The 25049-nt window shown below is 38.4% G+C and overlaps 1 protein-coding gene across 2 annotated transcripts in view; it reads right to left on the bottom strand.

Moving 5' to 3' along the window:
• Window positions 1–24801, bottom strand: part of LOC149844811 (Haloacid dehalogenase-like hydrolase (HAD) superfamily protein) — a 72098-nt gene extending 47297 nt beyond the window's left edge. Inside the window, exons 1-4 of one of the 2 annotated variants that reach the window (XM_089997348.1) lie at window positions 24443–24801; window positions 22953–23002; window positions 22671–22734; window positions 22399–22447 (exon numbers count right to left, since the gene is read on the bottom strand). In XM_089997348.1, the coding sequence (XP_089853474.1) occupies window positions 22399–22447; window positions 22671–22734; window positions 22953–23002; window positions 24443–24702 (423 nt within the window). In that variant the 5' untranslated portion in view covers window positions 24703–24801. The remainder of the gene's footprint in view (window positions 1–22398; window positions 22448–22670; window positions 22735–22952; window positions 23003–24442) is intronic. The other variant, XM_089997349.1, reaches the window with a different exon arrangement.
• Window positions 24802–25049: the final 248 nt, after the last annotated feature.

Genomic DNA, 25049 nt, shown 5'->3' with positions numbered 1-25049 from the left:
CTGGGTCTTCCACATGAATCATTCTCCTCCAATCATTTATATCCAATGCCATGTCCACGGAATGAGAGAAAAATAAGGCATTAGTCACTTGAGAGAAAAAGTGGAAAGAATGGAGAATAGGGCATGCCAAAATCATATCACGGCTAATTAATAACGCTGACATCAAGAAATGCTTTAGTTTAGCCAAATTCGAGCATGCCAATAAGGCTTGAGAATATCTTAGAAATATATATTCCCTTAAAGACATTGCACATGTGTGCAATTTGCAAGATAAAGTTCGGACTTTGACCCAAAAAGATAAAAATATTAGAGAATATTATAATGAGTTGTTCGAACTTTGGGAAGAGTTGGCTCTTCTTGAGCCAAAGTGGCATTGTCCCGAAGATATCGAGCTTCGCCAAAAGCAAGTAGATATGGAACATTTTTACCAATTCATAAATGGCTTAAGGCCAGAATTTGAAACAACCAAATCAGCCCTTTTACATAGAGGAAAAGTTTTTTGTATTATTGACATTATTGAGGAGCTAACTACGAAGGAAAATAGGCTCAAGAAAAATACTCCAAAAAATGAAGAAGATTTTGTTTTAGTCGTATCTAGACCAAAAAATTATATGCAAGCTCATAAGCCACCTCATATTAATAGGCAAAATAATGATTATGACAAAAGGAAAGTCATTTGCCACCATTGCCATGAACCGGGACATTATAAGCCTCAATGTCCTAAATTAAAGAGAAGAGAAGAAAATAAGGTTGCATCCATTGGTTCATCACAAGAATCGAAAAATCAAACCAATCAAGATGCACCCGCATCTATGACACAATTAATGAAAATCTTTCAACCTCTTCTCAAAGGAGCATCTTCCTCAATTGAAGCCTCAACCGAAGTCGTTGTCTCATCCTTCTCCGATCCCGATAACTTTCCTTAGCTCCTTAACTCTGGTGCTTCTTTTCATATGATTTAAAACATCAATAGTTTGTCTGAATGTCTTAACAATAACTCAAGTGTGTCAAATGTTTTCACAGTTGATGTGCATCTCTTGAAATAAAAGGAATAGAAAATTTTGAAAACCTTTCCAAAAGTTAAATATATTCCCAAACTAAATCTAAATCTTTTATCTGTCTCTCAAATATCTGATTATGGGTGTAATATTTCTTTCTCTTCTCATGGTTGTTGAATACAGGATCGTCAATCACGAAAGCTGACTGGGGAAGGCCATAGAGAATGAGGACTATTATATGGATTTTTTGGAATTACCCAAGAATGCCTTTTGTTATAATGTTTAGAAACTAGAGTTGGATATATGGCACAAAAGACTTGACCATCCTCATATATCCAAAATCCAACACTTTCCAAGTTTAGAAAAATTTTGTAATTCTGAAAGTTTTGCTTGTGAAGATTGTATTCTTGGTAAAATGAAAAGATTATCATTTCATGATAGAACTTCTATTTCATCTAAACCACTTGAGTTAATACATTGAGACGTTTGGGGTCCCGCACTAGTCATATCAAAAGGCGGATATGCATATTATGTAATTTTTTTTTATGACTTCTCTAGGCATACTTAGATCTACTTCCTTAAGCATAAATCTGAGGTCTTTTTGAATTTTCAAACATTTCACAAAATGGCTAAAAACAAATTTCAAAATGATATTTTCATTTTTCGCACTGATTCAGGAGGAGAATTTATGTCAAAAGAATTTAAAAACTATCGCAATTTACATGGCATCACACATCAGAGATCTTATCCACACACACCACAACAAAATGGTTTAGCTAAACAAAAACATTGACACATTATGGAAACCACTAGGACTTTATTAATAGCAAATCAAGTTCCAAAAGAATTTTGGGCAGAAGCAGCCCTAACTGCTTACCTATCTCATTAACTGAATGTCATCTTCTTTAAAAAATATAACTCCAATTGAAAAACTTGTCAAATTATCTTATGATTACTCTAGATTGAGAGTTTTTTGATGCAAATGTTTTGTTTTCACCGACAAAAATGATAAACTCTCCCCGCGTGTCATTCCTTGTGTCTTCTTAGGTTATACAGATAATCAAAAAAGCTATAGGTGTTTTGATTTTAAAAATGAAAAATTATATGTATCAAGAAATGTATCTTTCTTGAAAGAAAAAAAAATTATTTTGAAAAGACCAAGGAAGTAACCGAATATTCCTTTTTGATAGATTTGACTTCAAAATCTGATGGATGTGACTATGAATATGATCTAGACAATGGTCAATGTACTGTTGATTCTGAACATAATGTTGCTAATAAAGAGACACCAGTTTACAATACTGAAGACGTAAAGAATTCAATCTTCCATGTGCATTGGAAAAATATTCCGAAGCACAAACTAAAAGGTCATCCAGAATTTTTAAACCTCCTGAAAATTTTGTGTCTTAAGAATCCTTTTCACCCACATATAAGGCATTTATTGCATTAATACACTCATATATAGAAGCTTCATCATATACTCAAGCCAAAAACCATACAAAGTGGGGGTAGAAGCCATGAAGGCAGAATTGGAAGCATTAGAAAGGGCTAACACTTGGACTATTAAAGATATTCCACAAGGAAAGAAACATATAGGTTATAGGTGGGTTTATAAAGTTAAAACCAAGAGTGACAGAACTCTTGAAAGGTATAAAGCCATATTAGTGGTCAAGGGGTATTCCCAAGAGTATGGCATCGATTATGAAGAAACATTTGCTACAGTTGATGACTATTGTCAGGACACTAATAGCCTTAACCTCTATTATAAAATGGTTTATATTTCAAATGGATGTCAAAAATGTTTTTTTGAATGAAAACCTAGTTGAAGAAATTTATATGAAAGCACCACCTAGTATTAGTATTCCTATGGGTAAAGTTCTTCGTTTAGAAAAGGCTTTTTATGGTCTTAAACAGGCACTAAAAGCCCGGTACGATAGGTTTAGTCATGTTATGCTTGATATTAGATTTAGAACTTGTTTGACTGACACTGCTTTGTTTGTTAAGATTTCTGATGCAGGGATTATTATTATTCTTATTTATGTGGATGACATGATCATCATCGGAGGCGACAAATAGGGAGTTGAAAATATTAAAAAGCTTCTTAAAAATCATTTTGAAATGACTGATTTAGGTTTATTGAGATATTTCTTAAGAATTGAAGTGGTTTATTCCCCTCGAGGTTATTTATTATCTCAAACTAAATTTGCTTTTAATATTGTTTCTAGGTCTGGAATTACAGATCATAAGATAGTAGATACTCCAAAAGTTGTCAACATCAAAATGAGAATCAATGATGGAAAGCCTCTTGATGATCTTACTCCTTACAGACAGCTTATTGGAGTACTTTCTTATCTTTCCATTACTAGACCTGATATTGCATACGATGAAAACTACGCTAGTCAGTTTCAGCACGCTCCTACTTCTGTTCACATGGGAGCAATTTTGCGTATTGTTAAATATATCAAGTCTTTTCTTTCACGAGGCATCTTCTTGTCTTCTTCATCGTCATTAGATTTAATTGTTTATACTGATGCTGAATAGGGAGGTGATCCCAATAACAGGCACTCAACCACTGGCTTTTGTGTTTTCTTAGGTGAATCCTTGATTTCGTGGCGGTGCAAAAAGCAGCAGAAAGTCTCACTTTCGTCTACCGAAGCCAAGTACCGAGTCATGGCCACCACAACAATGAAGGTAGTTTGGCTCAACAGACTCTTGGCTGACATGGGAGGTGAAGTGACACAAGCTTCACACATGTGATGTGACAAAAAGAGTGCAATCTATATTGTCAGCAACCGAATATTTCATGAACGCACCAAACATATTGAAATAGATTGTCACTATGTTAGAGAGGAGTATCTACATGGAACTATTGATCTACCGTATGTTACATCAGAATACCAATTAGCAGATTTCTTCACCAAACCTCTCGTTGCTCCTAGATTTCATTTCCTCTTAAACAAACTTTCGCTCATTGTATTATAAGTTTGAGGGGGAGTGTTAAAAAATGTATAAAATTATATATAATATAATATATTTTATTATATATAATAATTTTATTTATTTATTTTTCTTCTTTTCTTATATTTTTTATGTATTTTTGTATTTTTAGGCTTGTCTAGTTCATACTAGACTCAAAACTAGTCGAACTTTGACTATTTTTGAGATAGCCGTTAGAGCTAGTCTAACGATTACAATTAGAGTCGTTGGACTAGCTCCAACGACTCTCTTGAGTCCTCTTAAGTCTCTCTCTCCCTCTCCCTCTCTCAGTGTATATAAATAGGGGTGTTCCCCCCTCTTTGTAACAATGCTTAAAAGTTTATTATTTTATCTTTGTATTATTCTTTTTATACCTTTTGTAGGTTATGATTGTAGTGTCTTTAATAAACACCGATTACAAGCATTTGTGCTTTCGTGGAAGATCCTCATTTCCTTACAAGAGGATTTCATAAACCAATAATCATTCAAATGAATTTGCTTAGGACTAATACTGCAAAATCTAATACCTGATGTTTATCATAATAGAAATATAATGATCATGATTCACTGTATATGAAGTATCAAGCTAGATTTTTGCAACAATAGTCCAAATTTCAAGCATGTGTGCTATGTCTTACCCAGATGATGAAGCCATACAATTGAAAATTAAAAAAAGGACAAAGAAGGGTCTTTAGGCCTACAGACCATTTAGAAAACCTAGAAGTGTGAAATTTGAAAGTATCACGATATTATCAGTATTTAAAGGCCAGCTGATATTTTCCTGAGATTTTCAAAATATTGCCTGAACCTAAAATATCGTGATAATTTCCCAAGATTTTAAAAAACATCTTTTATATATATTTTAAGTATCTTTTTTGTTTATTTTATATTTTACTAGATATTTAACGGCTGATCCATATGGCCGGACCTAGATAAATCATGTTCATATTGAGTGATGAGAACATGCTAAATGGGGTTTTTGGGCCATTTTTGTTTTAATTTTAAATTCTGACCATCCAGATATGATTTATGTACTTGATTTTATAGAGATCAGCTCTTGGAGCATTCGATTCCGAAACTCGGGTGGGTTTTTATAAGGTTCAAAAAATCAATGGTCCAAAATCTTTCTAAATTTTTTAGGCTCCAAATATCATTTTTTTCAATGAAAACACATGATCCAGGTGTGGATTCCTAGTAAATCGACAATGCCAAGCACATCTATGGGGAACACATTATAACTTATTTTTAAAATATACAACTGTTGCAGTCTGCTAGGGTTTCTAGCAAAACAGAGAAGAAAGAGAGAGAGAGAGAGAGGAAGAAATAGTCTATGCTCATTAGGTCTAATCTCACTTAAATAGAGAGATTAGACTGAAACACCTTATTTACAATAATGCCCCTGACGTCTTGAGTACTTACCAAACTACCCATATGCATATGTACGGTGACTGCTTTCTCAACACTCCCCCTCAAGCTGGAGCATATATATCAATAATGCTTAGCTTGTCACAACATTTTGAAATTTTTGAACTCGCTAGGGGTTTTGTGAAGACATCAGCAATTTGGTTCTCCGAAGATATGTGCATGGTGCAAATGTACCTAGTCTGGACCAGGTCACGTACATAGTGACAATCCACCTCAATATACTTTGTTCGTTCATGAAATACTGGGTTATTGGCAATATAAGTAGCAGCTCTATTATCACATATCATCTCCATAGGTAATGAGACTTTCACTTGGAGATCAGTCAACACAGATTTAACCCACATCATCTCAACAGTAGTTTGAGCCATAGCCCGATACTCTGACTCAGCGCTCGACCTGGCAACAACAGTTTGTTTCTTCTCCAAGTAACCAGATTCCCTCCAACAAACACACAGAATCCAATTGTGGACTTTCTATCAACAACCGACCCTGCATAATCTGCATCTGAATAGGCAGTAACATCTAAACAAGGGTTTTGTTTAAACCATAGTCCTTTACCGGGGGAGAACTTTAGATATTTGAGAATCATCATTGCAGCATCCCAGTGAGTCTTTGTAGGTTTGTTCATAAATTGACTTATCTTGCTCACGGCTAAAGATATGTCAGGTGTGGTCACAGTCACATATAATAGCTTGCCAACTAAAGAGCGATAACGGCTACAGTCTACATACTCGGATTTTTCATCGAACAGATGAGACTTGAGATCCATAGAAATCTTTGCAGGTTTGGCACATAACATCCATGTTTCCTTCAGCAGGTCCAAGACATATTTCCGTTGTGACAGAACCAATGCTTCTTTACTCCTTGCAACCTCTATGTCTAAGAAATATCTGAGTAGTCCCAGATCCTTAGTCACAAAGTGTTTCTGAAGATGGGACTTTGTGTCAAAAATGTCTTTTTCACTGCTTCCAGTGACTATAATGTCATCAACATATACTATCATGACCACAATCCCAGTGCAAGTCTTTTTAATAAAAAGAGATTGATCTGAGGCAGATCGAACAAACACAAATGCTGACATGACCTCAACCAGCTTGGAGAACCACGCACGGGGACTCTGTTTGAGACCATAGATTGCCTTGTTCAACTTGCATACCTTCTGACACTCCACCGAAACTTCAAACCCCAGAGGTTGCTGCATGTAAATTGTCTCATCCAAGTCTCCATACAGAAAGGTATTTTTCACATCAAGCTGACATAGAGACCAACCATGGTGCACTGCGACTGACAAAACAAGACGAATAGTCCTAAGATGAGCAACATGAGAGAATGTTTCAAAGAAGTCCACCCCATAAGTTTGAGTATAGCCTTTCGCAACCAGGCGAGCTTTAAACCTTTCAATCAATCCATCTGAGTTATACTTAATAGTATAGACCCATTTACAACCAACAATATCAGCCTTAGGTGGAGGATCAACTAAGTCCCATGTTCTGCGAGAAAGCAGTACATCCATTTCATCCTGCATGGCCTTTGCCCATTGGGGGTCCAGAAGAACTTGATGATGATTGAGAGGAACTGATGCCGCAGATAATGCTAATACAAAATTCTTCATATTTTCACCAAGTCTTGCCTCGAAAACAAACTGAGAAATAGGATGAAGTGTACATTGTCTTTTTCCCTTCCGAAGAGCAATAGGTAAATCACCATCAACAAGAGGATCGTCAGTAGGGTCAGGAACACTCACCTCTGTGTAAAAGTATCTTCAACAAGATACTAATAACAATATTACAATATTCTTGGAAACAAATGCGTATACATACGCAAAACAAGAACACTTGAAACACTTGTGCACAAAAAGCACAACGCAAACTCACAAATGCGCAAAAGCATACCCAAGAGTCATAAGATTGAAAAGGTGCTTGGGCTATAATCCCAAAAGCATGAAGAATACACAAAGGGAGAGCCCCTTTAAATAGAGGAGGTGGAGTCCTTGGAGAGGCTCCACCTCTAGCCGTTGGAGCCTCTTCCAACGGTCACAAATGTGACCGTTGGAAGGGGCCCAACGACTAGATGGTGGGCCCCTCCAAGGTGCTTTCCACCTTTTACAAAAATAACAAAAAGAAAAAGAAAATGAATAAGAGGAGAAATTACAAAAACATATTCTAAAAAGAATATGTTGTAAAAAGACTAAACTACCCCTACGGCTAAATAGTTAGTAATATATATTTTAAATATATAATAAGTAGATACATATACATATATATTAATATATGTATATGTATTACCTTATATATATGAAATATATATATTACGTTGCATGATTAGATTACATAATTTATCACCCCCCCCCCCTCAAACTTAGGGCAGTATGACCGAGAGTTTGCTAAGAAGGAAGTTGAAGCGCGGAGCACACAAAGCTTTAGTGAAGAAATCCGCCAACTGATATTCTGACATGACATATGAAGGTCAATGACTCCTTTGAGGTACGCCTCACGAACATAGTAACAATCCATCTCTATGTGTTTGGTCCGCTCATGAAAAGTGTGATTCTTAGCAATATAAATTGAACTTTTGTTGTCACAGCATAGCTTGGTAGGTCCTTCGATTGTGATCCCTATATCTTCCAGCAACTGATGAATCCATACAATTTTCATGGTAGTAGTTGTCATGGCACGATATTCGGCTTCAGTTGATGATAGAGACACTTTTTCTGCTTCTTGCATCTCCATGAAATTAGCGAATCTCCTAAGAAAACACAAAAACCAGTGGTGGAGTGACGGTTATTTGGGTCACCTCCCCAATCAGAGTCAGTATAAGCAATTAACTTTAAATCAGACGAAGAGGATACAAAAACTCCCTTGTTTAAAATACCCTTAATGTATCTTACGACTCGTAAGATAGCACTCATATAGATGAATGTCGGTGCATGCTGAAACTGACTTGCAGTATGCACTGCATGAGAGATATCTGGTCTGGTAATACTCAGATACATCAATGATCCTACAAGTTGTCTGTAGAGAGTAGGATCCGAAAGAGGAACATCATCATCAATCTTCATTTTAGTTCCCACTATGGCAGGAGTTTCATAAACCTTTTCATCTGTAATACCTGACCTGTCAATGATCTCAGAAGCAAGCTTAGTTTGAGATAAGAAATACCCTCTATGAGAGTATGCTACTTCAATTCCCAAAAAATAAGTTAGAAAACCCAAGTCAGACATTTCAAATTTATCTTTTAAAATTGATTTTATACCCTTAACCCCATTAGAATCACTTCCGGTGATAAGCATATCATCCACATGCAACAGCAAAATCACAATTCCTGCATTGGATTTTCTAACAAACAAAGCAGTGACAGTAAAGCAAGAAGAAAAACCATTTTCCAACATTACTGAGTTAAACATATCATACCAAGCCTTAGGGGCTTGTTTTAGGCCATAGAGCGCTTTCCTAAGACGAAGCACTTTGGCTTTGGGAGTCTTCATTCCAGGTGGAGCATCTATATAAACTTCCTCATTCAAATCACCATTCAGGAAGGCATTCTTAACATCCATTTGATAGATGTTTCAGTTGTTAATTGATGCAACAGTGATGAGACATCGAACAGTGACCATTCGGGCCACAGAAGCAAAAGTTTCTTCATAGTCAATCTCATACTCTTGACTATAACCCTTGGCAACCAATCGAGAAGAGATCCATCGCTCTTAGTTTTAACTTTAAAAATCATCTACACCCTATTGTTTTCTTACCCTTAGGAAGAACTTGAAATTCCCATGTCTCAGCTTTTTTCAGAACTCCGAGTTCACTTTCCATCGCAACTATCCATTCAGGACTTTTACTAGCTTTCGCAAAGTTTCTAGGTTCTATGTAGGAGTGAATGGCACTAAGACATGCTCTATGTCTAGGTGAAAAAGAATCATATGATATGAACCTAGAAGGAGCTTTTCTGTGTCTTTCGGTTCTACGAAGATTTTCCTCACCTTGAGGAATAGTCTGACTATCATCATATCTTTCAAGAGCACTTCTAAAAGTGCTCCTATCTCTATGAGTATAGGTGATGGGATCTCTAGATGGCCCTTCATCAATAGATTGGTGAGAGGAGTAAAGCGAAGAAATGATTTCCTCAATATCAATATCAATATCACTTAAGTCATTCTGATTTGACTCATCATCACTAAAATCATCATCTTTGGCTAATAGTTCAAACAAAAAAGAATAATCAACATTTTCATTATGTAATTCTGGACTTTCAAAACCACTAAGATTTTTCAAAAAACTCACATTTCTGGAAACATAAAGTTTGTCATTTTTAATGTCATAACATCGAAAACCCTTATGAGTTTCGGAATAACCAAGAAAGGCACATGGAATTGCCTTTGGGAAAGCTTATCATTTTTATCCGTAAGGACAAAGCACTTACATCCAAACACCCTTAACCTGCTGTAATCAGGTTCTTTTTCATACAACTTTTCAAAAGGAGAAATTTTACTCAAATTTTTCGATGGAAGTCTGTTTATGAGAAAGACCGGGGTAAGAGCGACTTCAGCCCATAGTTTCTTTGAAATGTTTTGCGAAATGAGCAATGTTCTAATTGTTTCAATAATATGCCTATGCTTTCGTTCGGCTAACCCATTTTGTTGTGGGGTTTTCGGGCAAGATTTTTGATGGATAATTTCATAACTTTCAAGGTAACTCTTGGATTCATTTGAAAGGTATTTACCACAAGAGTCAGCCCTAAGAATTTTTAAACTTACATTAAATTGATTTAAAATCATCATATGAAATGTTTTAAACATTGAAAAAACTTCTTGTTTATGTTTAAGAAAGTATATCCAACAAAACCTAGTGTAATCATCCACGAAAATAACATAATATGAGAATCCTCCTTTAGATATCACAAGCGCGGGTCCCCATACATCAGAATGAACAATTTCAAAGGGTTTTGTTGAAAATATGGATCTTTGATAAAAAGGTAGACTTTTCATTTTCCCAAGAATACAATCATTACAAACAAAATCTCATTTACAAAGATGTTTAATAAAAGGCAAATAAGAGATTTTAACAATGTTGGGATGTCCCAGTCTTTTATGTCATACATGAATATCTTTGTTTTGAACAACATTACAAAATTGATTCTTGGGAACTTGAAGAAAGTCAACGTAGTAGAGTTCGCCTCTCCTAGAGCCTTCTCCAATCAATCTCCCGGACTGGCGATCCTGAAACCAACATTTATCAGAAGTGAATTTTACATCGCAACCATGATCCAAGAGTTGACAGACCGAAAGCAAATTTAAATATAATTTTGGTATAAGACGAATTTTAGGGATAAAAAAAATTTGTTTTTCAAAATTTTCTATTCCTTTAATTTCATGAGGTGTTCCATCCGCCGTTGAGACAAAAGATGAAAGAGGATTTTTAGAAAATTCGGAAATGAAGCAAACACTTGTAATCATATGAAAAAATGCGCCAGCCAAGATATCTTACCGGAAGGTGAAGAGGTAGACATAGCAGCTCAGAAAGTTCCACCCTTGAGAAGAGGTTGCAAAGCTTCTACAATTTGATGAAGAGAAAGAGACTCATTTGACGATGATGGTCGTTCCTCATGGTCATAGCAAGTATTTTCTTTCATTTTGGGCATATAGGTTTAATGTGCTTCGGTTCTTTACAAAAATAGCATGTAAGCTTGCTATAGTCCTTTACACCTTGACTAATTGAATTTTGATTCTTGAAGTGAAGAGGCTTATAAGTTTTCAAATTGCTCCCCGGTCTTGATACGGTATTAGCGCCTTCATTTTCTTCATTACTTGAAGTAGCAAGAACACTTGAATTGTTTTTCCTAAAGTTCATACGAGTTTCCGCCCCACTTAACTTTGTAATGACATCTTCAAGAGAGGGGGAAACGAAGGAGGAAATGAGAGAGGACCGAATTTGCTCGAATTCGGGTCTAAGGCCATTCAAAAAATTAAAAAAATGGTCGTCTTCCAATTGTTTGTCTCTAAGCTCAATAGCTTCTCCACTCCACTTAGGCTCAAGCATTGCGAGTTCATCCCATATGGACGACAATTCTGCAAAGTATTCCCTTATGGACATCTCATTTTGTTGAAGGGTCAAAGCCCTTTTTTGGAGATAAAACTTGTGTGACAAGTCTCTTGACGTGTACATTTTTTCTAGATAATGCCAAGCTTCCAATGCTTTCTTGAATTTAATAATGTTGGCATTTATCTTGGTTTCAATTGATGAAAACATCCAAAAAAGAATCTTGAAATTTTTCATTTCTCATTCTTCATGTTTCTTGAATTATTCCTCAAGAGCTTTGTTCCTCTCTTCTCCTTCAGGAATTTTGATTTCGCCTTTCTCTACCAAAGTAATCCTTGGTTCGGGTTCCGGTATAGAACCAAGAACGTATCCCCAAAGACCATTTCCTTTTATTTGAGCTTCCATGTTCCCAGCCCAAACATGATAGTTTGAGCCATTCAATTTGAAGCCAAGAGAGAAATGGGAGTCTTTTTCGCCCATTAGAGAGGATAAAAGTTGAAAAATAAAACGTACCTCAAGAAACTTTCTGTAACGCCCCAAAATTTCGAACCTTATAAATTCCTTGAAATAGTTGGAAAATACCTTTTCTTTACAGAGTTTATTTCTAAATCAGCGGAAACGATTTCTTTTAAAAGAAAAAGGACGGGTTTGACAACCTTGGGCACGTTAGCGAGAAAAACAAAGATTTACCATGGACGATCTGCAATAATACTTAGGAAACCATTCCTTCTATTTGGAGAGAGTATCAAGTTTGTACAAAATTTGGGTTTCCTCAAGGGAAAACCGTATCAAAAACCAAAAATGTCAAGGAGAAGCACTACGAGCAGAAACAGTGGATCCTTAAATCATCTCGCAGTCGCGCCATCGCCTGATGCACCTAATCGTCACCTGTGCACATGAAATGGGTTAGTTTTGCGAAAAACTAGCAGGAGAGTACAAAGACAGAAAGAACTAAATTAGGCATAGATAATTTATGCAGCAGGTAGTAACGAGCGAACTAAGCAGATAGACTGGAGGAATAAGCTAAGTACAACAAACTGAAAAGGTGTGCATGCTCAATTTAGTTATTACTTGATAACCGGCCATGCGGGTACATACATGGCACGTGAGTCGAAACAGTCGAGTCCAAACTGAGTGTTCATTATGTTAAGTATTTTAATATACCTCGGTTGTCTGACTGAATCCTATTCCTATGGAGACGACCGATGGTCGAGAGAGTAAGTCCCCAAGGCCTGATAGGGATGCATCCAACTTCTGCAGAAGTGTTAGGCTAACTTATGTAGCCCCTATCCCTCCCCCTATCCTCCGATGACTGGGGAAAAACGGGTCTTTTGCCCTTTTTGAAAGCCATAAATGGACTGTCCATCGGAGTTGGTACCCTTCGTCCTCTCTCTTGACGAAGCGAGGTTGAATTGAGCGCGACGGGGTTTCTTAGCCGTTGCCTCATTCTTCATGCTCTGGTCCATTAGACCGAAACGAGCATCTTGCCTATGAAGGCGATCCCACTCTTATATGTGTTTTCAACAACCTGCACTAAGCATTAATCGAGGTCATAAGACTCTCATCCAATCGTCGTAGTACTAACATGTCTCGCATGTTTTAGAAGTACGCTTACGAGAAAAGGGATACAGGTCCTTAATAGGATCCTCGGGAGTGTGTTTCGCAAAGATATAATGTTTTTTTTTAAAATCTATTTTAACATATCAAACCTTTCGAAACCAACACAATCTTGCCAACATAAGGCATGTGATTTTCTCGAATCTGACATCCGATGACGCAGTGTCTGGGTGCTATGTAAGTCACGACACTGGTTTTGGTAAATGGGTTTCACAAAAGAACCTATCACCCAACAACTTGGTCTTGCTCCAGATCAAGGGTTTTCCCAAAACGTATCGGGTGAAAAGAGGAATAGGTATTCCTCTCGAATACTCTGAGTCTATGGAAAGGAAAAGAAACAAAAGATAATAATGCGAAAAGGAAGTGCCTGGGCGCGAAGCGCGACGGCAAACAGGAACTGCGAAAGCAAGGGACAAGGATCGTGAAACCGCGTCCTTGAATCAAAAGACAGTAAATAGTAACTATGAAAGCAAAAGCCTGGGCGCAAGACGGCAACAGAAACAGAAAGTGTGTAAGCAAAGGACAAGGACCGTGAAACCGCGTCCTTGAATTAAAAGACAATAAGCAGTAAATACGAAAGTAAAAAGCCTGGGCGCAAAGCGCAACGGCAAACTGAAATGCGAAAGCAAAGGACAAGGATCGTGAAACCGCGTCCTTGATTTAAAAGTGTACTTATATATACAAGTATATAAATATATCATTAAGTCCTTTCGATTATCAATTATTTAAGCTTGATTTAATTATTTAAGTCCTTGTGCAACTTCTCCTACCTTGGAGTATTGCGAGAATGAAGCCGTCTACGAACGTAAGTGATCGTCGGTTTAGTTCGCGGGGCGCGAACGGGCTCCGTTGCGTAACACTGCAAAAGTACGTAGTTTAGCATGTATAAAATGAAGATAGGTAGGGAGAAAGCTTGGTTTCTCCGCAACTCAATGCAGGGGTCATCGGCCCCTACCGTTACGAAAGAGAACGGGGTAGGGTCCAATGACCCATGCCACTAAAAGGAGATGGGTGCAGGGGCCATCGGGGCCCTTGCTGGGTTTTTAAAAGGAGGGGCAGGAGCCTTCGGCTCCTGCCAACCTTCTTAAAAGAAAGGGGCAGGGGCCGATGGCCCCTGCCAAAGGAACGAGTAGGGAGGAGGGAGCGCAGGGGCCAAAGGCCCCCCTGCGGCTCAAAAGGAGAGGAGGTCGGGGAGTGCAGGGGCCAAAGGCCCCTGCCGAGCCCTTGCTCGACAGAAAAGAGACAGGGGCCTCTGGCCCCTGTCGGTTTAAAAGAGGGGCAGGGGCCAAATGGCCCCTGCTTGGTTTTCGAGGGGTGGGGCAGGAGCCTTCGGCTCCTGCCCCCCCTCTCTTAAGGGGAAGGGTAGGGGCCATCGGCCCCTACGTGGAAAGGGAAGGGCAGGGGCCATGGCCCCTGCCGGAAAATTAAAAGGGCAAGGGGCTCCGCCCCCTGCCTGCTAAGAAGAGGAAAGCAAGGGGGGCGGAGCCCCCTTGCTTGTCAAAAAGAGGAAGGCAAGGGGGCGGAGCCCCTTGCCTGTCGAGATAAGAGGAAGGCAAGGGGGCGGAGCCCCTTGCCTGTCGTGAAAAAAAAGAGGAAGGCTCGGCAGGGGCCGCCGGCCACCTGCCGGCCTTCCGGCGAATCAGGGGGAGGAAAAAGGGGGAAAAGGAGGGGGTTACCTGGGCTGCCGTGAAGGGGGGTTCGCCGGAGAGGGTGGCGCCGTGAAGAGGGGGGGTTGTCCTGCGTCGGCAAAAAGGGAGAGGGAGATGGAGTCGGGGGAAGAGAGAGCAGAGGGGAGAGAGACGAGAGATGAGAGAGAGAGTCGGGGGGGTCGGGGGAGGCTCGTAGGCCCTCCCCTCTCCCCTCTCGTCTTTTAATAGGGAGGGGGCGCACACAGGGCTCGCCCCCTGTGTCGCCGGAGGCTCCCCTCCCCCTGTGGGCTGCCAGTCCCCTCGAAAAGGGTTTTCGAGGGGCTAGCACAGGTTGGATCTGGACCCGACCCGGGTCCGATCTTATTTTTTTTTTTTTAACTGGTTTTACACTTTCACGCCTTCCTTAACAAAAGGGACTCTCAAAATATTGCCCAAAGAAGGTTATCCACTTCAAATGCCAATAGCTTGAAGGCACGTTTTTCGAGGCACTCGAAAAATAAATAAAAGCACGAACCTCCTTCTTCAACCAAGCTCTGATACCATGTAAAAGTATCTTCAACAAGATATTAATAACAATATTACAATATTCTTGGAAACAAATGTGTGCACATACGCAAAACAAGAACACTTGTGCACAAAAAGCACAACGCAAACTCACAAATGCGCAAAAGCATACCCAAGAGTCATAAGATTGAAAAGGTGCTTGGGCTATAATCCCAAAAGCATGAAGAATACACAAGAGGAGAGCCCCTTTAAACAGAGGAGGTGGAGTCCTTGGAGAGGCTCCACCTCTAGCCGTTGGAGCCCCTTCCAACGGTCACAAATATGACCGTTGGAAGGGGCCCAACGACTAGATGGTGGGCCCCTCCAAGGTGCTTTCCACCTTTTACAAAAAATAACAAAAAGAATAAGAATAAGAGGAGAAATTACAAAAACATATTCTAAAAAGAATATGTTGTAAAAAGACTAAACTACCCCTATGGCTAAACAATTAGAAATATATATTTTATACATATATAATAAGTAGATACATATACATATATATTAATATATGTATATGTATTACCTTATATATATATATAATATATATATATTAAATTGCATGATTAGATTACATAATTTAACACTCTGGAGAAGCGGATGACACAGGCATAGAGTTGGGTCGAGCTCGATGTGTGTACACCACAGGAGGATTTTTGTAATGAGAGGGAGTCGGATTGGGAACAAGAGGCTCAAGACTGACAGACTCTAATGGAAAATGAGGAACAGGAAGAGGAAAGGAATCACATTGACTAGCATGTATTCTGGGAGAAGTACTAGAAAAATATGGGATAGACTCAAAAAAAGAAACATCCGCACTGACATACTCTCTCTGGGATATGGGATCATAACACCGATATCCTTTTTGGTGCTTGAGATACCCAACAAAAACACGTTTTATAGATTGAGATGACAATTTATCTCAGTTGGGACCAAGTTTATGAACAAAGCACACACAGCCAAAAACCTTTAGAGAGATAGGAAAAAGAGGAGCTTCAGGTCTGAGAATTTGAATGGGAATACGATCCCCCATAAAGGTTGAGGGCATACGGTTTATTAGGTATCCCGCAGTTAGAACCGCATCTCCCCAGTAAGACGCAGGCATATTAGACTGGATCATAAGGCAACAGGCAACATTTAGAATGTGTCTATGCCTGCGCTCCGCTACTCCATTTTGTTGAGAGGTATGAGGACAAGAAGTCTGAGGTTGGATCCCAATATTTTTGTAAAATTGTAATAATTCAGAGGATTTGAATTCAAGAGCATTGTCAGTGCGAACCACTTTGACGCAAGAATTAAATTGAGTTTTTATTTCAATAATCAATGATTTGAGAATAATGGGGGCTTCAGCCCTATCTTTTAACATGAATACCCAAGATAATCTGAAAAAATCATCTACAATGACTAAATAATAATGACACTTAGAACAACTAGGAATTCTACTTGGACCCCAAACATCAACATGAAGAAGACCAAACAAATTTTGACTTGAAGGACTCTGACTAGACGGAAATGAACTCCTATGATGCTTCCCAAGCTGACATGCTTCACACAGCAGAGTAGTGAATGGCGAGATATGAGGAATAACTCTACGCAATTTAAGCAACGGAAGATGACCAAGACGATGATGCCAAAGCAGCGGCCTAGAAGAGGACTCAACTGCCGAGTGAACAAAGCCAACTGGTTGGTGTAGATAATAGACTCCACCTTCCGCATATCCTCCACCAATCGTCTTCCCCGTGAGCAAGTCCTGAAAAGTGCAACAGGCAAGATCAAATAATACTCGACAATTCAATTCCTTTGCAACACGACTAACAGATAACAAATTTTGAGGGAATGAAGGGGCATGGAGAACATTTGATAACTGAAGAGTAGGGGAGATGGAGATATTTCCCTGGCCAACAATGGGAGAGGAACTCCCATCGACAAGAACAACCTTTTTATTATTAGCAATACTATTCAAATTTGAAAAATCACATTTATTTTCACACAAATGGCTAGATGCCCCTGAATCAATAATCCACCTACTACCTTGGCAAGATAATTTATCACCTGTAGAGCATGCAATATCAGCCACAAAGGAACTAGATGGAAGATGTGCCAACAGATCATCATACTCAGCAAGAGTGAGTGTAACCGAATCACTAGGAGGAACAGTGGGGAACTTAGGTTTGGCCACTTGTGTTGTAGAACAACTTTAGCTGAAGATGCGGGAGGTCGTCCATTCTTGTCAAAACATCTATCTTCTAAATGCCCAAATCTCCCGCAGTAGGTACACTGGAGCTTGCCTCGTCCTCCCGTGACTCGACCACGTCCACGACCTCGAGAATTAGGAAGAAAACCTCGACCTCGACCATAGGAGACAGACAGAGCAGAGGTTTGTGATTTCGATTGAGATGAAGGAAGGGACATGGCAAGCCTGCTCAGTCGATTATATGCCTCAGCAAGAGTGGGAACATCTGAGCATGTCAACATCTGAACTTTGGCAACTGAGAATTCAACTGACAAGCCAATCAGAAACCGTGCAACCATGGCATGCTTCTGGTGTAGTTTTTGTTTGTCACAACATAATGGTCTATGAGCATTTAGTGTCTCAAAAGCTGCCTTCACGGAGGCATAATACTGGGCTAGAGTTTGCTCTCCTTACTGCAATTTATAGATCTCATGTTCTACTTGAAGAATACGACTAACATTAGTTTCTTGAAAATAAGTGTCTTGTAAATTATCCCACATTTGTTTTGCAGAGGTGTAATAAATAAGCCCGTCGGCTATGTGAGGTTGCACACTATTCATAATCCAAGACATGACAATATCATTGTCCTCTTCCCATGTAGCATACTTTTCAGTTTTGTCCTTAGGCTCATTTTCCAACAAAATATGTTTTCTATGATGCCCTGAAACAGACATCATGAACGTACGCGACCATCTAGCATAGTTAGTCTCATCATTCATATGAAAATGGGTTTGCAAAGGCTTTATAATCGGACACAGTTTCGGTCTTCATGTCTGACTTCTGCATTTCAGCCATGGAAATACAACCACACGCAACTACCAACTGTTGAAAACTTGGATCTGACGTGCACACCAACTACCAATTGAAAAGCAGACTCTACAAGATTTTAATCATACTGATAAAATCTGATATGAAAAAAACTGTAATACGTAGTTCAGATTCAAAACTAACGTGCGCACCAACTACCAACTGGGAAGCCGACTACCAGATTTTAATCACCCTGATAAAATCTGAACTATTCACCTTAAAAAAAATTGTGACAAGATGCATACCACGACCACAAAAAAAAAAATCTGACAACCTGCATACCACGACTGCATCATGATGGAGAATGCAGACCTTTTCGACATCCACACAACCATCATCAGCCACCATCGACACGATCGGGATCTCCCTGCTGCTACGCACACATACCTACTCCTACACGCACAACGCACGGTCGGGGGTCTCCCTGCTACTACACGCACGGTTTAGATCGTTGTTCACGCTAGCACACAGCGCCACCCAATCATGTTCCTGCTGGCTGGAGAGGTTCCAGATCGTTGTACACTCCAGATCATTGTACACAGCGCCACCCGATCTGCGTTCCTACTGGAGAGGCTTCAGATCGCTCTTCACAATGTACACAGCGCCACCCGATCAGCGTGTGGGTTGATCAAGTCAGACGCCCAGAGCTACACCTGCTCTGATACCATGTTGCAGTCGGCTAGGGTTTCTAGCAAAATAGAGAAGAGAGAGAGAGAGAGAGGAAGAAATCGTCTATGCTCATTAGGTCTAATCTCACTTAAATAGAGAGATTAGACTGAAACACCTTATTTATAATAATGCCCCTGACCTCTTGAGTAGTTACCAAACTACCCATATGCATATGCATATGTACGATGACTGCTTCTCAACAACAACTAAATAACTAAAGGAAATAAATACCCCTTTATATGGCTTAATATAAATTTAAATTATAAAATATAATGGCCCATCCATATGGCCAGACCTAGATTATGTTTATCTTTTATGATAAATAAGATGAATAAACACACAAAAAATGTATGCATCTCAAACACATTTTGTTGAGAACGTTATGCATGGGGCTGGCCAATCGTATGCATAGGGTTTTTTTTTGGCTAATGAGAAAGGAGAAGAGTGATTTATGGAGATATTTTAGGGGAGAGAGAGTTATATATGTTAATTCAAAAATTTTTGAAAAAATACAAGATGCCAAGTAAGACTCTTTTTGTTGGACAATTGTATAAAGAAGAGCAAACAAATTTTTAATGACATTGTCAAAAAACATGACAAGAACGTCAATTTAGAAAAAAATAATGAAGCATATAATTTTTGACAGCTAATACCCTTCTTTGCTTTTATAATATTTAGGAAAAAACTTTTCTAACTGTTTCTTTATATTTTTGTAACAAAAATACTATAAGACCTATTATTTTTTGTCTTTTTATTATTCATAGCTTCTAAGATTTTTTCGAGAAAAAACACTTTTAGAAGATACCACCAAGAAATTACCTTGAATGATACATGTGACTGAGTAAATCTGCATTTATGCATGTGTTTACATGCCCTGTATCCTTCTTCCATAGAAAAAAAAAATAACCAAATTAATTAATTATATATATGAGAAAGGGGATGGTCCTACTACCCCTTTCTCCGTTAGGTCCTTTTAGGACCCCTCAAAAAATCATACTTTCAAGTATTTTTTTGCTTGATCTGAACCGTTACATGTCTTTATCATTGTTTATAGAGAACATGCATTTTATTAAGATTTTTATACTTAGATGTGTATTTTAAGGAGGTAAAAAAATCAATGGTTGATATTATACTAAAAGTTGATGATAAAATATTTACATTTTTACATCAACTCAATTTGAGAGTAAGCTTGTTCTTAGTAAATAAGCAAATAATAAACACATCTAACAGTTTAGATCAAGCAAAAAATACTTGAAAGTACAATGTTTAGAGGGTCCTAACCGGACCTAACGAAAAAAGGGTAGGACCATCACCCTTCTCTCTGTCTCTTAGTTGTCAAAAGCAATAGTCAGAGCCTAGGCGGAAGAACCCTAGTCGGTCTAGGCGGGACCAAAAAAATAAATCATCAAGAAAAACAGAAATATTACAATAAATAGTTAATTTTAGTAACAAATATATGAATGTAACTATGAATAAAGTGTGTAATTCAACATAACATATTGCAAAATTCATAAAATTGCATAACATTTAACATAAAACATTATGTATATGTAGAGGGATAGCATTTGCTACTCTCGTCGGTAAGGAACCCCAGTTACCACTCATAGGGGAAACTTTTTTTGACCAAATCTGACATCATGGATGTGTTCAGCATGGTAAAAACAGTATGAATCGACCCTTGGATCATAGTTTTTTTGCGTAAAAATAATTTTTTTGAGATTTGAAAATTTGGTGCATCATAGGCCATTGATTTTTCAACCCTCGTAAAATCTGACATATGGATCAGAAAAACATGATCCAAAGGTTAGTTTCTACTAAATATATTGATCACAACTGAGGGGTCAGATGTGCAAAAAAAACAAAGAAAAATAAAATATTAGATTTTTCACTAAGGGGTTCCTTACCCACAAGGGTAGCAAACATTAAATGTTTTCACTAAGGGTTTCTTTACCCACGAGTTTAGCAAACATTACTCCATATATATATATATATATATATATATATATATATATATATATCTGTGTGTGTGTGTGTATGAAAAACACATGGATACATGTAAAGAACAAAAATAGAAAAGAAAGAAACAAGAAAAAAAAGGGAAAACGGAAGAAGAAGAGGAAAAAAAAAGAGAGAGGAGGAAGAAGAAAAAAGAAAAAAATAAGGAGAAAAATGGAAAGGAAGAAAAGAAGAAGAAGAAAAGCTAGAGGGGTGAAAGGAGGAGGAAGAAAAAAAGAAAAAAATAATAAGGTGAAAAAAAAAAGGAAAAGAAGACTAAAAAAAAGCATTTGGAGCGAGAGAAAGAAAAAAAGGAAAAAGACAAAAAAAAAATGAAAAAAATGACAACCATGTCCCTAAAGCCTAGGCGGAGACAACCTTGGTATTGGCTAGGTGGGGACAACCTAGGTGTTGGCTAGGCGGGAAAATAGGGCCCTATCGCCTAGACTCATTAGCCTAGATGGTGGCCATGTGCCTAGCCAGCCTAGGCAGTGGCCCTGCACCTAGCCTGCCTAGGCGGTGCCTAGGCACCGCTTTGACAACTAAGGTCTCTCTCTCTCTCTCTCTCTCTCTCTCTCTCTCTCTCTCTCTCTCTCTCTCTCTCTCTCTCTCTCTCTCTCTCTCTCTCTCTCTCTCTCTCTCTCTCTTATATATATGGGTAATATTGGCTACTAATGAAGGTACAAAACTAATGAGCTAGAAATCATAGGTGCAAGTTGTATCAACTCAATCTAACCATATAGATGTGTTCAACATGGTTTGTTTGCTAAGGATCAAGCCTTGGATCGTGCTTTTCTGATGTAAAAATGTGATCCTTTGAGTTATGAAATTTTGGCACATTATGAGCTGTTGATTTTTGAACCCCTTTAAAAACCTAATTACTTGTCATAATCACATGATTCAAAACAAGTTTCCTACTAAACAAACCATGTAGATCACATCCGTAACATTTGATCTACAAAAAATCAGAAAATTTTGAATTAAAAAGTGATTTCTACTCATTAGACTTCATCAGTAGCGAATATTTACCCTATACATATATTAGTGTCCAAACATGTTCCAGTAGCAATCTGTTTATAGTTGGAAAGGTAGTTGCCAGGCATGAAATGAAATACCAACTTTTGCCCTATTATGCAGGAGGATGCTGTGGGAGAAGCCCCATTTAAATAAAATTAAAATTGTGAAATGCTTTCATGGTTTGAATAACCTCCAGACTTCCACTAGATTCCAATGGATATCTAAGCGTTCCACTTAGCCTATTTACACTTTAGACCAGTACTTTTGTTTGCAATTGAAGTTTTAAGCAAGAATCTAATCGATATCAATATACTTATCATTGAGCATTTCTGTGTCATATATTGTTGCCACAGACCTTTAAGAAGTGAATAAAGTCAAGGTTTACAATGGATTCCAACTTTCAAAATACATGGTCATTGTAAAAGGAAAAAACTAACCTTGTTAAAAAATAAGATCAGCATCCTTTCTTCATCACTTCCAGACTTCCTGCAACATGATCACAATGACACATAACTGCCAACAGCCTGAAAGTAATCTATGCTATCACACACATGAAATTCAAATCTATACACAAAAAAATGTGATCAACTAGGTTGGGAAGCCTTTGAATCATAAAAAAATCTATAATTGAGAAAAACATTCCAGAAGAGAAGTCATGTTAACTTAAATCATCTTAAACATCAAGTTTCGCAAGAAAATGATTATCTACCTGGCAAGGTCTAAATATATTGGATCTGTCCAATTTGCACAATCCAAGCCTAGTCTCTGAAATGCTAACAAAAGAAAAAGCAAAGTGACATTATACACTTTGGTGAGGAATTACTAATAATTTACACAGAGCATGTTATTTTCAAAATGAAAAATATACAACAAAAGTTGGTTAATTTGTACTCCAGAACACATGGTGCAAATAAATATTAAACAGTTAACCTAGACAAAAAGAGAAAAACTAGGGCAAGTTATGTAAATAAAAATGCTATAAATGCCACACCTACATTAAAGGCTTGTCGATTGCCAGAATGATTGAAATCCACAAGTACCCTGAAATAAAGGAATGGATGAGTCGCACAAATCACCGCAATTCAAAAAGCCATGAATGAAAAGCTTGATGGATCTTCAGTAGGATTATTCTCCAAATTAACAATGTTTTCAAGAGGTAGTGGTCTCAATAAAGCTTTTGATATGTGTCCTTAATTATGTCAAATACCAAGAAATTCTTAATCAGTGTTCAACATCAACTTATTTCATATTTCAAGAGCTGACAGCATCCTAAGTCCAGACCAAATGTCTAAACCTTAACAAAGTGAAGAAAGCAGCAGACCATCTTTTGTAAAAAAATTAGAAGAAAGAAACATTCAGGAAAAACATGAAATTATACATGCATGATGCAATTTCATCCATGTGATGGATGAATTTGCACATCAATCCTTTGCTAGCAATCTCCCATGCATGTGACCAGAAAATTGGGCAGAGAAGGTGCCAGTCCAAAATCTTAAAGAGATAAAGCAACATATTACTTTTACTTCATATTAGAATAACACCACCAACATTGTTCAAGTGCAGCTGTTAATATAGGTTTACAAGGCAGAGTCAATCAGATTATCATAAATCCAACTAGAGCCCTGTAGTGACAACAGTGAATAAATTAGAAGGTGGTAGATCAATGGCTCAGTGGAACGAATCGTGTTGGAGGATGGCAGATTTTGCTTATTCAGGATGTTTCTAGTTTTGGTAGAGATCAACAGGCTAAAAATGCCCACCTTGGCTTATAGTTCAAGTTTCGAGAAATTATGGATTTACTTTAGCATTCTTGAGGTTTTCAAGGCCACAAGTTCAAGTTTTCATTGATTAGACTAAAACCCAATTGCATCAATAGGTTAAGGGTTCAATGCTAGCTCCTCAATGTTTTGATTTCAGCATTATATAATTTGAGACCGATTATGAAACGGAGAAGAATTCAGAGCTCCCCTCATCTTCAATTGCAACCCAAAGGCAGATCGGCAAACTTCTGACTCTTTCCTTTTGGTAGATTTTGCCACAAATTATTAACAGAAATCATAATCCTGAAAATGGCAACTACACATCGCTTCCTTTCAGAAAATCATTCCCAAACGGACCACTTCAATTGCCACCAACAGAAAGAACAAAATCCAACCAAACAAAGGAAAAAAAATATAGAAAAGAACAACCAATCATTCCCTTTACCTATAGTAAACGATCAACACGACGTGAACGTAGAGATGGTTTCATCAAACTCAGAAACACACCCAAATTGTCACAGCTACCAATACCCTACTTCATTCGTTCATCTCATAGAATTCGCATTTTAAACGATAATTTCATCGAACTTAGAATCACAACCAATTTGCTAATGCCACCAAAAATCCTACTTTCTCTCAATATCCATTTATCTCACCGAACCATACATCAATTTCTACGGAGCGCGCGCGCACACACACACACACAGAGCAAAGATGGTACCCTTCGACTTCGAGAAGAACAGCGAGCTCGGTCGACGAGTCCGCGAGGCGCTCGCCGGAGTCCGAAGTCGCGCGAATCCTCCATTTCCCCTTCAAACTCTCACGAAAAATCGGTTTATCGGTCCGAAGGCAGCAGAATTCCCTCGAAGACGAGGGTATCGAAAGCCAAGGACTCAACTGAGTAGCGACCCGTCCTCTGGAGGAAAAAGAGGAGGAGGCGAAGGGGGACCGAATCAACGACGAGGAGATCGCCATCGCCATAGGGAATCGAGGTTCCCTCCCTTTCTCCTGAGAGCTGCAGAGGAGGAGGAAGAGGAAGAGGGAAAGGGTCGTGTGGTGCTCAGACGCGATAGAAATGATTTTCCGGGGAAATTTGTGGAAATCGGTTTTTAAACGAGGTAAATTGATGAGCGGAGGCCTGTCTGTTACTTGAAATTCCACAAAGAGGTCATTTTTTATGCAGTGGTAAACGGACCAGTCAGCTCGTGACTTAGCTCGGTTTGACTGGTCACCAACTCGTTTGTGATCAGTTGATATAGCTAGCGAGATGAGCCAACTTAAATGAGTCCAGCCTGGACACAAGGTGTTCAGCTGGGGATAGGTGTGGG

Source organism: Nuphar pumila, chromosome 2, assembly GCF_984573655.1.
Source record: "Nuphar pumila chromosome 2, dmNupPumi1.hap1.1, whole genome shotgun sequence".
In the NCBI taxonomy this organism is placed as follows: Eukaryota; Viridiplantae; Streptophyta; class Magnoliopsida; order Nymphaeales; family Nymphaeaceae; genus Nuphar; species Nuphar pumila.
This window is presented reverse-complemented; position numbering and strand designations above follow the sequence as displayed.